This window comes from Vigna unguiculata, chromosome 9 (assembly GCF_037176805.1).
Source record: "Vigna unguiculata cultivar grain cowpea cultivar isolate G323 ecotype 2 chromosome 9, ASM3717680v1, whole genome shotgun sequence".
Lineage (NCBI taxonomy): Eukaryota > Viridiplantae > Streptophyta > Magnoliopsida > Fabales > Fabaceae > Vigna > Vigna unguiculata.
The window spans coordinates 40,535,013-40,548,418 of record NC_140800.1 but is presented as its reverse complement, the minus strand read 5'-3'; the positions used below and the strand labels follow the sequence as shown (position 1 = coordinate 40,548,418).

The window sequence follows — 13,406 nt, the reverse complement described above, 5'->3', positions numbered from 1 at the left end:
ACCAACAACTTGACGGCGCAAATAAACGTCACCCTTTATTTTTACAATAAAAAATTGTAGTAATGGTACGACTTCTTAAATGACTGCTTAAGTGTAAATAATAAGATACGATAAGAATTAAATAATTTTTATATTTTATTTTATGAGGATTTATAATAATCATGTTATTTTGGAAGAATGATTAATGAGATACAATAGGAGAGAGGGACACGTGTTGACGAGTGGAAAGTGTGGGCATAACAGGACGCGGAGAAGGAAACCATGATAGGAAAAGTAAAAGAGGATTCTGGAAAACACGTTTGTTTAGAGAGAAGAATCTGAAGGGTTACCTGGGAGACATCATTATATCTTGCAGCGTTGGTTTCAAGGTAGGAGAGATTAAGAAGCTGCACGACGATACAAAGGAAGAAAAAGATTAAGAGAAGAAGATTATGTGTTTAGTGTTTGTGTGTGGAGAGGACGAGAAGGTGTTGTCGAGGCAGCCAGCACCTGGTGCATGTCCTTACTGCGGAGGGATGATCCAAGCCATGGACGTGGAGACCCAATGGAATTTCTGTTTTCTGCCTTTATACTGTAAGACCAAACGCAGGTATTACTGCACCATCTGCACCAGACCACTCGTCCTCCAATAAGACATATATATACATAATAGACCATTTTATTATGTATTTGTAAGGATTTTATTTTCTATCTACTTTAGGGTTTGGCACTAGATAATATGTGATCTTTTTGTATCCATGTATATTATTTTTCCTGTAGAATATTTGAACCTGATGAGATGGCTTAAGGGTCTCTGAAATCTAAGTTTTTCTGTACTCTCGTAGGTGACTTTTACTTTCACTCACAGTTCTTCCAAGTTCTGCAATTTTCTACTTTCTTGATCATTAATTAATTGTGGGATAGTTCTTTACATTCAAACATTGTAGTGAACCGAAACTCTGGAACAATCAAATTTGGTTTCGGGCAGAAGTAATAATGGGAAATAAACCCTAAATGCAAGAACCGTATGGTAAACTTTTTAAGGAAATAAGACAATCCAATTTGAATGCTTTTTATATGTAAAAATAATCCTCTATCTCTTTTAGCAGAGGTGATAGACTATAAACACTTAATTAGGGAGTAAGTAACCTTTTGTCACACTCCTAAGAACTTGTACAAGTCAAAACATACTAACAATGGATTTCACAGCTATAAGATAAAACAAGGGACTAGCTTCATATTCATATACAAGGCACCAGATTTAATAATTTTTACGCCATGCTCTACACATTTACAGACATGCCAATACATTTGTAATGAAATTGCAGTTTTTGCAAATCCCAACATCACGTATTGATTTGTCACAGAATACGGATAAGGTTGAAATCCGAAACTAAGATAAGAGTAGAAAGAAATAATTTTGCCAATCTAATGTGAATTTAAAATTTTCTATAACTTAACCTTGCTAATAATCTTACAACTTTATAATTAGCAGTTTAAGTCTGTTTCAGTGACAGTTAAGTTAATGAAACAAGGAGCTTCAATGTTCATTTTTAAAATATTGGTAAAAAAAAAAATTGAAAAGGGAGACATCGGTTAATGTAGTTACATTGATTTGGGATATGAGAGGTATTCTATTACTCATGCAAACTGGATACCTCTCTCGGAGATCACTGGGGCTTAAGCCCAAGAAAAAAGAAACTCCATACCCTCTTTTTAAAGTATGCAAACAAGCACAACCCCATTTAACTTGCCACAAAAATGTTGAACTTCTTTTAGTTTTTACGATAAGGTTCATTCAAAAACACAACATTCCCATCCCGGGCCATTAGTTAAAAGAAATCGAAATCGGGCTTGAATCGCTAGTGCACACAACATTCACTACACTTGCTCTAAAGTTATTTTCAAGGGGAGAAGACAAAGAATAAATAAATTCCCGGATTACCAATCATAGTTCAGTACATTTTCTACCAAATTATAGCAACAGGGAAAATAGAAGAACCATGAAACATGAAATCACTTACAGAGTTTCAACTTCTTAAAATACGAAGATACGATTGACTTGGGGTATGGTTTTGTGGCAAGGCACGTAGGTATGTTTTCAGGTTGCTCAATCCACAGTTTGTGAATGATCCCACCGGATGTAAGCTTCTCAGACAAGTTTTTTATCTGGGTTTCTCCCTTTACTTCGAGTGTAACCTACAATTGATGTTCAGCAGCAACTTAACACATAAAGCAGATGCTCAGTTATATCCAAAAATGAATCAGATCCACATTACCCACAACAGAAACACTACATGCATGATACATGCTACTGCCTCTAGTACTATATATAAAACTTTACAACTCACGAGAATAAGAAATTTGGCTTATTTAATTAGTGGTAGTAAACTCATCAACAATTTGAACCATTCTTTCAAAATTACCTTTAAAATGATGGGAGTTTCTCAATCTAATTAATTAATGCATATCCACTTAAAGATATTCATGTCAACAAAAAATAATGCAATAAACAGTTTGGATGGAATCTACGAAAATAACAACGATAAACTTCTCAAAAAGTTCTTACCAAGGTAAACAGAGGATATACAAAATAGTTAAGTGGATAAAATTGAACTAAAACTGTTGTCACAAAAATATAACAGGTATTCCACAGTTGCTGTCCGGAAACATTAATGGCCAAGTGAACATAAAAATGATGAACAAATTATGAAATCCTATATTGACAATTACCAAACTTCAGCAATGTCAAGAGCATATTTGTACTTTCAACTTTAATATATTATTATCACACCTCAAAATGCTCGAATTCTGTATTGCAGCATGATATATTCAAAATCTCGATTCACAAAACGGATGACAATCTCGATATTGTACAATCCAGCATAAAAATCATGCAAATCTAAAGGTTGATATTTTAGGGCTCACATAAAAAATAAAACAGAGACATTGAACTATTGTCCCAAAGGCTGTTATTTGGGAAACCTCAGCAAATCATAGGTAAAAATTCAACAAAAAAGTGAATAAATTTCCATCCATCATGAAGAACAATTCAACAGTATACATTTTTTTTTTCTCATAATACACACGCAGTTTGCCGTTGATTCACTGGGAATTTTCTGAATTTATCAAACTAACATTGACTAGCTAAACAGAGCAGGTAAAGAGAACACGGCATGCTAATCTCCAAAAACAATGTAGTATTCATTTGGGATTTCAAAATATTTTAAAAGACTTTATTTAAAAAAAAAAAAATTGTAGTACTCAATGAAGATTTTTAAAGACTAAAAATAATCTTATGATATTCATTCAAAACTATTAGGATTTTTTCTTCGATAGCAACAAAATTTGGTGGTTTATTTTACAAGACCAAGAAAGAAAGAATCATTTGACTTTCAAAATCATATATATGCCAACGAATAATTTTGTTGATTTGATTTTTATGCATTTTGTGTTAATTTCTATTTTGTTTAGAAATATAATTCCCATGAAACAATCTCACCCAAATGTGAGACTTTTCTATTCCCATCCATACTTCCCTCAATCTTATAGATGACAGTAGGAAAATTCCCATTAAAACTTTTTTTACATGTAGATAAATTGTTTTTTGCTACAGTTCAGGGTTATTACTTTCTTCATTCAATGAAAATACAGCTTTTCTTTTCTCATTTGCCTTTCACAAGTGATTTTGATCTTTAGTTTACTGGATCTATCATGTAGAAGGGAGGGAAGATGGCCACTCACATTCATGGTAGTACAATGCTAATTAACATGTTGAAATTTTCTTACACGGAAAAAAATACTTGATAAGACCTAGTATGAATAGAGTATCATATGACTCTAGTTTGTCTTGATGAATTGAAAGCATCCTAATAAACATGTTCTGAAGAATCTAAGACAACACTATTTCACCTGTTCCTATAAATAAGTTCAAGAAAGGTTCCATTCAACACCTCAAATTCCAGCAATGTAAAACTTTTCCCAATGCCAACATCAACCATATCTCTAGCTTAATCAAGAGTTCAAGAAATAAGCTGGAATCCCCGCTACAAGGTTGAAGTTCAATGTTTTTCTTTCACTACTCTTCTAACCCACTGCCATTACAATAGATTAGGGTTTTAATCACTACTAGGAAGATTTTTGCATAAAACGCAAACTTTAAGAACCATACTAAGCAAGGTTTGCCCAATTCAAAAATTCAACAACAAAAATTTCAAAGAATAAACAGATTCACATACTAGAACGCCCAAATTGACAACACAATAAGATCATTGTAATCTAGAGTTTGATTTTCACTTATCAGAATATAAGACCAACGAAAAACAACTGAGAGAGAATCCTTACTTTGTGCATATAATCAATTTTGTCAGGACTGCAATAATCAACCGTGTCAGGATCATCTTTGTTGGACCAAACGGCCGAAACAGAAGCATGACAACCTTGAGTAATCACACTCCCAAGTGGCCAAGTGTCAATCAGGTCTCGCCGGAGCACCACGTACTGCACCACCACATCCGCGCTTTCCAGGTTCTGCGGCCCATCATTGGTTGTGGCAACGGCAACAGCATTGAGATCAGCAGCGGGTTGACTCATTGAGTTTGATTTGAGTTGACTCGGCCGAGTTAAGATAGAACGCGTAACCCTAACGCGGGTAGTTGAGAAAGCTAGGTTGGATCCGGAGGGAGTGAAGAGACGTAATGGAACGGTGCAAGCCGACACGTAATGCATTGTAACACCTCAAGAAGTGGCATAACGGTTTGATAAATTTCCCTTCTCTCTCAGAAAAAAAATGTAATAATTTATAATTTTAATAATTCATTAGACCGAACATTTGCGCATAAATAAAGACATATTAGTATTTATTAATATTTTTATTTTTATTTATTACAATATAAAATAAAAAATAGTATAATATTATTGAAAACTGCAACAAAAAATTCAATCATATTTATTATAATTTTTTTCTTTTATTTTATAAAAAATTTCTCGTTTTATTTTCTTTTCTCTCTTCTCTTGCCTCTCCTCTACTGTCTCAAACTAAAATTTGAATGTTTAAATTAAGGAGAAGTGGGTATCGTGGAGTGAAAATTTTATAATAGATGTAATTGATATGGTTGAAAAAAATTAACTTTTAATATTATTATATCAGTTATTTCTTTCATTATGATATATAAAAAAATATAAATATTAAATCATTTATTATATCTTTATGTTTATTTAAATATTCATTCTTATACAAACTAAGTCACACATTTTTTTTATTATTCTTTTTTTTTTTGCATTTTTTATGTAAACAAAGTAAATTTGTATCCTTCCCTCCTCAGATCCAAACTAAGATCTTTATAAATTGATAACTCATTTAAAGAAGGTTAGAGGAGTTTCCCTTAATGTGATGACATTCCGACAATTTCAAACACGTTGAAAGTGGGTCACAAAATACAATATCACAGTTTAGATTTTTCTTTTTTTTTTATAAAGGTTCTTTTATCTTAGAACAAAATTTTAAATTGTGAAAATGAAATTAGAAAAGTAATAACCCAGGAGAATATCACTAATACAGACTAAAAAGTAAACATTTTACACTTATTAGGGCAAAGTTCTTCTATTGAAAATATTTTTTGTATAATTTTCCATTGGTGTTTTTTTATGATGTTAACAGTAAAACTTATTTCTTTCACTTATTTAAAAGACACTGGTTAGTATACAAGTCTCCATATAATACAAAAGTTTAGTTAATTTACTTTGAAATCGTTCATTAAAAAAAAGTAATAGAATTTATAGATCTTGAATTCCTTGTATTCCAAGAAAGCATGACTCAAAAACTAACTAACCTGCAACTTTATTTCCACCTAATTAATTTGATGAGCAAACCAATAAGTTATAAATGAAGCTATTACAAAATTTCCGTGTCTTACACTCTTGGAATTCAATCCTCTTTGAACCTATTTCTCACATGGTTCCAATGGGTTTCTTCAATATAAAATCATTGTCTCGTATTGTGTGAGTGCTAAGAAATAATGCAGAGCATAACCATACATTGTTTAAGATTAATCTCATTAATTAAGTTTTTTTTTTGTTAAAGACTATTGATAATTGTTTGAAACCCAATGCAAAATAAGAAAAACACAAGTTGAGTATAAACTATAGGATAGATCTAGCTTAGGTTACAATTGTTTAAGAAAAAGTCCAAGTCAAATCAATTTGATCCAAAATGGATTAGTTATAGTTATTAAAGTTTGCAATTGCTCATCAATCCTTGGTGTTTACATTTTAGTGGGACTATTAGGAAGAATTTCCAAACCCACATTGATTAAATTTTTTCAATGATTTTTTATTTTTTTTTGGAACTTATGATCTTGTTGGGATAGTTTGATGAATATTACGTTGTTGTCGTGTTAGGCTTTATCTCGATGTCTTTAAATAGATTGTGAATTCTTAAGAAAAGATAAAAACAGATATTGAGTACTTTAATTAAGTGTCTCAAAACATTGATTTGGAAGGATAGGTTTTTGTTTTTGTTTTTGAACCCCTTAGTGGGCCTTGGCATAGGCATCTTCATCCTCATTCACTTCATCTGAAAAAAAAAAACATTAATATTTTATGGTTCTACTAGAGACTAGAGTTGTTGTGTTTGGATTCATAATGAAGATTAAATATAATAGAGAAAGATGGAAGAAACAAATATCTTATCTATTGGGCGATGCGAATAAAGATAAGATGGAAGATGTTAATGTATCTTTTCTTATTTTATTAGGAAGAAAACTAAGAATATAATAAAATTATCTTTTACGAAAAAATTTAAATATCCGGTAGTTATCCTAATCAAAACCCATCATAGAAATTATAGATTCCAAAATATGAAAATTAATATATTAATGGATATTTTAAAAAAAATATTAAGAAAAATAACAATAAAATATCGATTCCGATTCATTAAAATATTAACATCACTTTAAACAGAATTTTTAAGACCTAAGTTGAAAAACAATATTAAAAAAGAAAAAAAGATAATAAAAATATTGAATCCAACACATTAAAATATTAACATCAATTTAAATCAAAACCTAAGTAGAATAAGACAGAACATAGTTTATTTGAAATCACTGGCAATATAATGAGTTTTTTAACATAGAAAATAATATAACATATACTTATAAAAAATATGATTAAATATACTTTTAGTTCTAAATTGTTAACATTAAATTAAAATTTATTTGTTCAAATGTTAGAAAATATGAGCTTATTTTAATATATTTTAATTTTTAAGTTTTTAAAAAAATATAATATTTTAAGATTAAAACATCTTAACATATTAAATACGTTTTCAATTAATATTAAAATAAAAATATTATGTAAAATGGTGTAAATAATTTAAACGTATTAAAATAAAAATATCATCTAAAATTAAACGTATAAATATTTATGTTTTTGATAAGTAAAACAAATTTAATTCTAAAAAAAATTATATTCCTTTGTATTTGAAGTTTAAAAACTAAAAATATCAAAATTTAAATATGGACGAATTTTAAATTTATATTAAAATATTAAAATGAAAAATTTATGATTTTTTGTTTAACTTCTTTTTGTTTTTACACAAAAAGTAGATAATAAAAGATATCCAGCATTAAGCTCTCCTAATTTTCTTATGTTGTCTAGTAAAATGATGTAATATGTATTTTTATAGATGAATTTTCTTCCTTTTTTCCTAAGAAGCTAAAGAAAACATTATGTTTGAACCAAAATCATTGACTAATCGTTAGAGATAAAGATGGGGAAATAACAACAGAAAAGAAGAAGAAAAAAAAAAAGAGTTTGTTGGGAGTGAGAAATCATATTCCACCCAGTCTTGCAGCATCAACAAGGATGACCAAGAAGATGCAACCCTTCCACCAACATCTTCTCAACCTCTTCAACCACATCGGAATCTTCAAACACCAACTCTTCTCATTTCTTATGTCAAAACTCCAACCATTACACGTAAGTTTAAGAATTAATCGTGTTTTGATACCAAAAATTGTTTAAAAGAAATAAAAGACATGGAATCCTATGTTGTTTGCCATTATCATTTGAGAGAAGAATAGAAGGGACCCACACTTCCCCATCCACACACCCAAGGCAGATATTCCAATGGATCCTCTCCTTCAAAAGTCAGCATTACCCATCTTCTACCCTTAGCCAATAAGCAATCAAGTCAAGTTAAGATATACATAAATATTACTCATACCAACAAACCTAAATCACAAACCCTACCCTACCTTACCTATACATCAAACACTTCAATTTCGATTCCCATTCCACAACAGACAACAACTCTGCACAACTTGCAAGCCCTAGATAAATACCATTTTTTAATTAACTCATTCTTTTTTTTTCATTATTCATAGTTTAAAGGATAGGATAAGATTTGCTCAAGATACGCTCCAAATACTCACCAATTTTGCTTCTTTATCTTTTCCTTATACTTCCCAATATCCATATTTCTAAACTTCATCACACAAAACTAAAGCTTTCATTTCATTACTTACTTTCCTACAACACACCTACAGGATATGCACTGTATATTCCTTAACAAAACTCATCTTCTTTCAACATAAAGTAAAAAGACAAGTTTTTGTTTTTCACATAGTTACTTTTACTTCATACTATTTAATTTTATTTAGTAACAACAATAACAAAAGAATAAACCAAAACAGCAAAAAGAAGAAAAGAAAAAAAAAACAGCCTATGTTATAATTAAATGTCAATTAATCTTCATCTTCTTCCTCGTCATCGTGCTCCTGCAGATCTGCAAGCGAAAAGCTCCTTGCTTTGAAGCTTCCGAGTCTGAGCCTCATGTGAGCAGCATAAGATTCTGGTACTCTGTTGAGTCGAAGCTGAACTTGATCTTCAGGTTTTTTTTCCTCGGCCAAGGAGGAAGAGGAAGAAGAAGAAGCGGAGGGAACTTTTCTTGCTTTTTCTTCTTCTTCCTCTTCGTCTTCGTCATCATCGTCGTCATCACGATCCTCATCCACAGGCAAAAGAGGCATGGATTGTGGGTTGGACCAGGAATAGAAAGATGATCTTCTGGACCACTTTGATGCAATCAGAACCCTTCTTCTCTTGTTGAAAGGACTCTCTTGCTTCTGCAACTCCTTCAAATCCTTCAGAGTACTCACTTGCGACAGATCTGAGAACGATTTCGATTTTCCATCAAAATGACTGGATAATCCCCTCCTGCATCGCTTATCAAAAATCACAAAACATCACCCATATCAGTTACCACAATCCAAAGATATAATATTTCAATTAGAGACAAAGAATCCAAGGGAAAAAAACAAAAAAAAAAAACATTCGATGTCTACGAGGATCAAATCAAACGAGAGGGCTTTACAGAGAGAGAGTAAAGGAACTAACTTGATGGGAAGAGAATCTTCCATGGCATCCAAAGACCCCAACCCAGTTCGTATCTTCAACTTGCTCTGCACTTCTTCCTCCTCGTTGTCACTGTCGTCGGGGGTTCCGATCGACGACGAACTCTCCGACTCGCCGCCGGCGAAGAACTTGGGCGGCCCCGAGATCCGGAAGTTCGAGCGGTCATTTTCCGGTGACCCGTTAAGAAAGATCCGATCTTCGGAGTTCCCGTCCGCCGGAACGTCGATGGTGAACGCGGGACCCACCAAAACCTCCATTTGTATTCACCTTCTCGTACCGAAAAAAGCTTAAACTAAAACGAAACAAGAAGGCCCCTGAAGCGGCGATTGAGTCACCCTTGTCCTCTTCGTCTTCTCCTCCTCTTAGGCTTCCACGTAAAGGGGTTACTTGTCATCAATCTGCACACTACCAGAGAGAAAGACAGAGAGAGAGAGAGAGAGAGAGAGAGAGAGAGAGAAAGTTGCAGAGGATAGAGATAAGGCCGAAAAGAAATTAAGTGGGGATGATGGAGAATGAGGAAGGGATTATTATTGATATATATAAAATTAATAGAAAATAAAAGGGAAAGTGGCATGGGTGAGAGAGAGAAAGATGGATTTGACACGTTGGGTGTGACGTGGCAAGAACAGGGACCAGAAAAGCCCGTTTACCTTGAATATTATGTGTTTAATGTTGTTCATCATGGGTGTCTGATGCTTATCCTCTCGGTGTTTCCTTTTATTATATCAGACCAAGCGCATGCTTCCTTATTCGGGAATTTCGATTCCGGATATTTCAACTGAATCATTTTCCTTTCCTCAATTCTCACCACAACGATCGAATTAGGGTTCTTCATCACTCCATGTTTTTGTTTCTAGCAGAAAGGGCACGTCTTTCGAAAATTCACTTTAATTTTCCTTGCTGCAGTAGTGTACACACATTGATGATGAAAATAAAGTAAAATAATTTTGGATGTTGAGACCTGAAACCGCATTCCCTTTAAATATTTTGACGTTTTACTCCAAGGTGAGATTAGTTTTATAGTTTCTGTGTTGGCGAATAAGTTCAATAATTGAATTTGGGTTTATTCAGAGCTTTTGCATTACAATAAATGGCAATAATGATTATGCAAAATTTGCTATTTTTCGAAACTATTTTGGATAAGATGTAGATGCTGTAGGTGTAGGAGGATAGGGATGAAATGAGAATAAAGACTTTGATATTGTAGTTGGTAGGAGAGTTAATAGAGAGATTGCGACAATAATAATAAAGAACGGACAATATTGTATAATTGTTTGCCATACATAATTTCTAATTGCCAAATTAATTTATTCCTTTTAAGTTGTCATTTCATGTGAGCTTGAGCTTATTCTTGCCTTTGCAAGCCACTTTGATTCAATTTATTCTATTTTAGCCTATAAGTATAGATCACAATATATAAAGTTTAACAAAAATAAATTCAACGTCATTTTAGTCCATAAAAATAAATATTTAGTGAGATGTTTCATGAGTCTAAAGTATTTACTTAGAAAGACAAAGAGGAAAAAAATAATTAATGTCTAAGGTGAAGGTTAAGTTAGAAAGTAAAGTAAAAATATTTATTTTAAAGATTTAAATAATTTTAATTATATTATATATTTAGACATTTTTAATTAATTTTTTTTATTTTGATGTTATAAATAATTTTGCATCAAGTTTGACACTTGTTATGCATTTAAGACTCCTTTCTCTATCTTACATGGACGATAATTTAAAAAAAAAAAATCTCACATAAATAAAATATATATATTACTTTTAAAATAATTTGACTCTTTCAATAAATATAATCTATAACTATATATAAAGGGGATTCCCTCTTTTGTGTCCACATTTCATAATTCCAATTTTACCCTTTACAATTTAATTATTTATTAAATTTTTAAAAATTAACGGTTAATTTTACAAGTTTTTATAAAACTATTTATTTATCTCCTTTTTCTTTTTTCTCATACTATTCATCAACAATTATTTTTTTCATATTTTTTCCATACATTTCACTTTAATTTTTATAAATATACTTTTATTTTATTCATTAACTTAATAACATTACAATATCATCAATTATAAATATAATTCGAAAAATGCGTACACGCAGGCGCGATAGAGCCTGTGTTTACACTAGTGTGTATATATATATATATATATATATATATATATATATATATATATATATATATATATATATATATATATATGTGTGTGTGTGTGTGTGTGTGCGTGTGTGTATGTGTGTGTAATTTTAATTTTAATTATTATAATAATTAGTATTATATAATAATAATAATAATATTATTATTATTTAAATAAATATATTTTGTAAATAAATTTAATTCTATAAAATAAAATATTTAAATAAATGTGGAGTTAAAATTAAATTGTTTATATTATAAATTATTTCAAGTTATAATTGAGACTAATAATAATGATCTTAAGTTATTTATAACTATATATAAAGGGGATTCCCTCTTTTGTGTCCACATTTCATAATTCCAATTTTACCCTTTACAATTTAATTATTTATTAAATTTTTAAAAATTAATGGTTAATTTTACAAGTTTTTATAAAACTATTTATTTATCTCCTTTTTCTTTTTTCTCATACTATTCATCAACAATTATTTTTTTCATATTTTCTCCATATATTTTACTTTAATTTTTATAAATATACTTTTATTTTGTTCATTAACTTAATAACATTACAATATCATCAATTATAAATATAATTCGAAAAATGCGTACACGCAGGCGCGATAGCGCCTGTGTTTACACTAGTACTTTATTAATGAAAATTGAAAGTAGTCGAAGGCCTCCCTCGTTTATATATATGATCCATCTGACACCTTTAAAATGTTGATATCCTTATATGATACACTTCTGCATTCAACTTTGTTATTTCACTAAACTCTGCTTCAAAATCTGGTAGATGCCTAGCACTTGCATCAAGGCCCAAAACTTCTCTAACTATGCATTATTTATGCATCAAAGCTCAAAATTTACTACCTTTTACATTTGCTTAATTCTTGTTGCGCTTGAAAAAGTTTTTCAAACCTTAGAAAAGACGATTCGATATTAATATTATTTTGGTATATTTAGTAGTCTTATATTTACAATTTTTTTAAGGAGAGAATAATTTAAATATATTTTCTTTTTTCAATCTTCAAGAGATATTTTTAAAAAATAAAATTGTGATAGGAATAACAAGCTCAAAAACACACCCCTTAGATATAGTGATCGACGCTGATCATATTATCTCAATGAACTTAAGATTTCAGAATATTGACATCATATATAAAAAAAAAAATTCTATTAAATATTTTATTATTATTCTAATAGTCTTTTACCTTGTTTATGAGTATATATTCAATATTATGATACATCTTTAAAATCGTAACATAAATTCCATGTACTAAAACATGTGTGATTGACCTTAAAAGTATCTTCTTAATCAATTTAGGACCAGAATATATGTCAAATTTTTATTTTCAATATTTTTTTGGAAAAGAGATTTTTTATTTTATTCACAAGAAAAATAGCTAAAATGTGTTATAAATGAAAGGGTTAAATATGTGTTTAGTTCTTGAATTTTGATGCAAAATTAAAGTTAGTTTCTATTCAAAATTTTAATATATTTTGGTTCTCATATTTAAAAAAATAAATGAATATAGTTTTTTAAATTCAATTACGATAAATATTTTTTATTTGTCAATCACTTTTCATGCTAACAATAAAATTATTTATATTATTTGACATGTTTCCATTTCAATGTTTGTGACATCCCATTTAAATAGATTAATCTACTAAACAAAATATCGCATAGTTATAATATTAAGGAGCAAAGCTGACAAAAGAAACCAAAATTAAGGAATGTACTTTAACAGTCATCCATAGGAGTACTTAGAGGGAAACCTGGGCATACAACCATGCCATAATCAAAACCAAATCTAAAGTTTAACAATTGTGCAAAAGAAATGCTCTAAGAGCATGGAATTACAAGGCACT

The 13,406-nt window shown here is 30.2% G+C and overlaps 3 protein-coding genes across 3 annotated transcripts; 1 reads left to right on the top strand and 2 right to left on the bottom strand.

Moving 5' to 3' along the window:
* Positions 1-208: 208 nt before the first annotated feature.
* On the top strand, positions 209-840 carry LOC114196052 (uncharacterized). The gene has a single exon (XM_028086549.2). It carries the CDS (start codon positions 432-434, stop codon positions 630-632), a length of 201 nt encoding a protein of 66 aa, XP_027942350.1. The 5' UTR covers positions 209-431; the 3' UTR covers positions 633-840.
* A 1,064-nt stretch (positions 841-1,904) lies between these two features.
* LOC114196051 (Peptidyl-tRNA hydrolase II (PTH2) family protein) lies at positions 1,905-4,741 on the bottom strand. The gene is made up of 2 exons (XM_028086548.2): positions 4,324-4,741; positions 1,905-2,178 (listed from the first exon to the last, which is right to left on the bottom strand). The coding sequence occupies exons 1-2, from the start codon at positions 4,705-4,707 to the stop codon at positions 1,996-1,998; spliced, it is 567 nt and encodes a 188-aa protein (XP_027942349.1). The 5' UTR covers positions 4,708-4,741; the 3' UTR covers positions 1,905-1,995.
* Positions 4,742-8,465: 3,724 nt separating this feature from the next.
* Positions 8,466-9,915, bottom strand: LOC114164090 (KID-containing protein 1-like). The gene is made up of 2 exons (XM_028048601.2): positions 9,373-9,915; positions 8,466-9,192 (listed from the first exon to the last, which is right to left on the bottom strand). Exons 1-2 carry the CDS (start codon positions 9,645-9,647, stop codon positions 8,724-8,726), a joined length of 744 nt encoding a protein of 247 aa, XP_027904402.1. The 5' UTR covers positions 9,648-9,915; the 3' UTR covers positions 8,466-8,723.
* Positions 9,916-13,406: the final 3,491 nt, after the last annotated feature.

Excerpts from the sequence above, each read along its gene's own strand:
- LOC114196052 (XM_028086549.2), top strand. The coding sequence starts at position 432 with ATGTGTTTAGTGTTTGTGTGTGGAGAGGACGAGAAGGTGTTGTCGAGG.
- LOC114164090 (XM_028048601.2), bottom strand. The coding sequence starts at position 9,647 with ATGGAGGTTTTGGTGGGTCCCGCGTTCACCATCGACGTTCCGGCGGAC. Across the intron at positions 9,193-9,372 it reads GAAGATTCTCTTCCCATCAA|GAGGGGATTATCCAGTCATT; the intron begins GTTAGTTCCTTT and ends TAAGCGATGCAG.
- LOC114196051 (XM_028086548.2), bottom strand. The coding sequence starts at position 4,707 with ATGCATTACGTGTCGGCTTGCACCGTTCCATTACGTCTCTTCACTCCC. Across the intron at positions 2,179-4,323 it reads AAATTGATTATATGCACAAA|GTTACACTCGAAGTAAAGGG; the intron begins GTAAGGATTCTC and ends CATCAATTGTAG.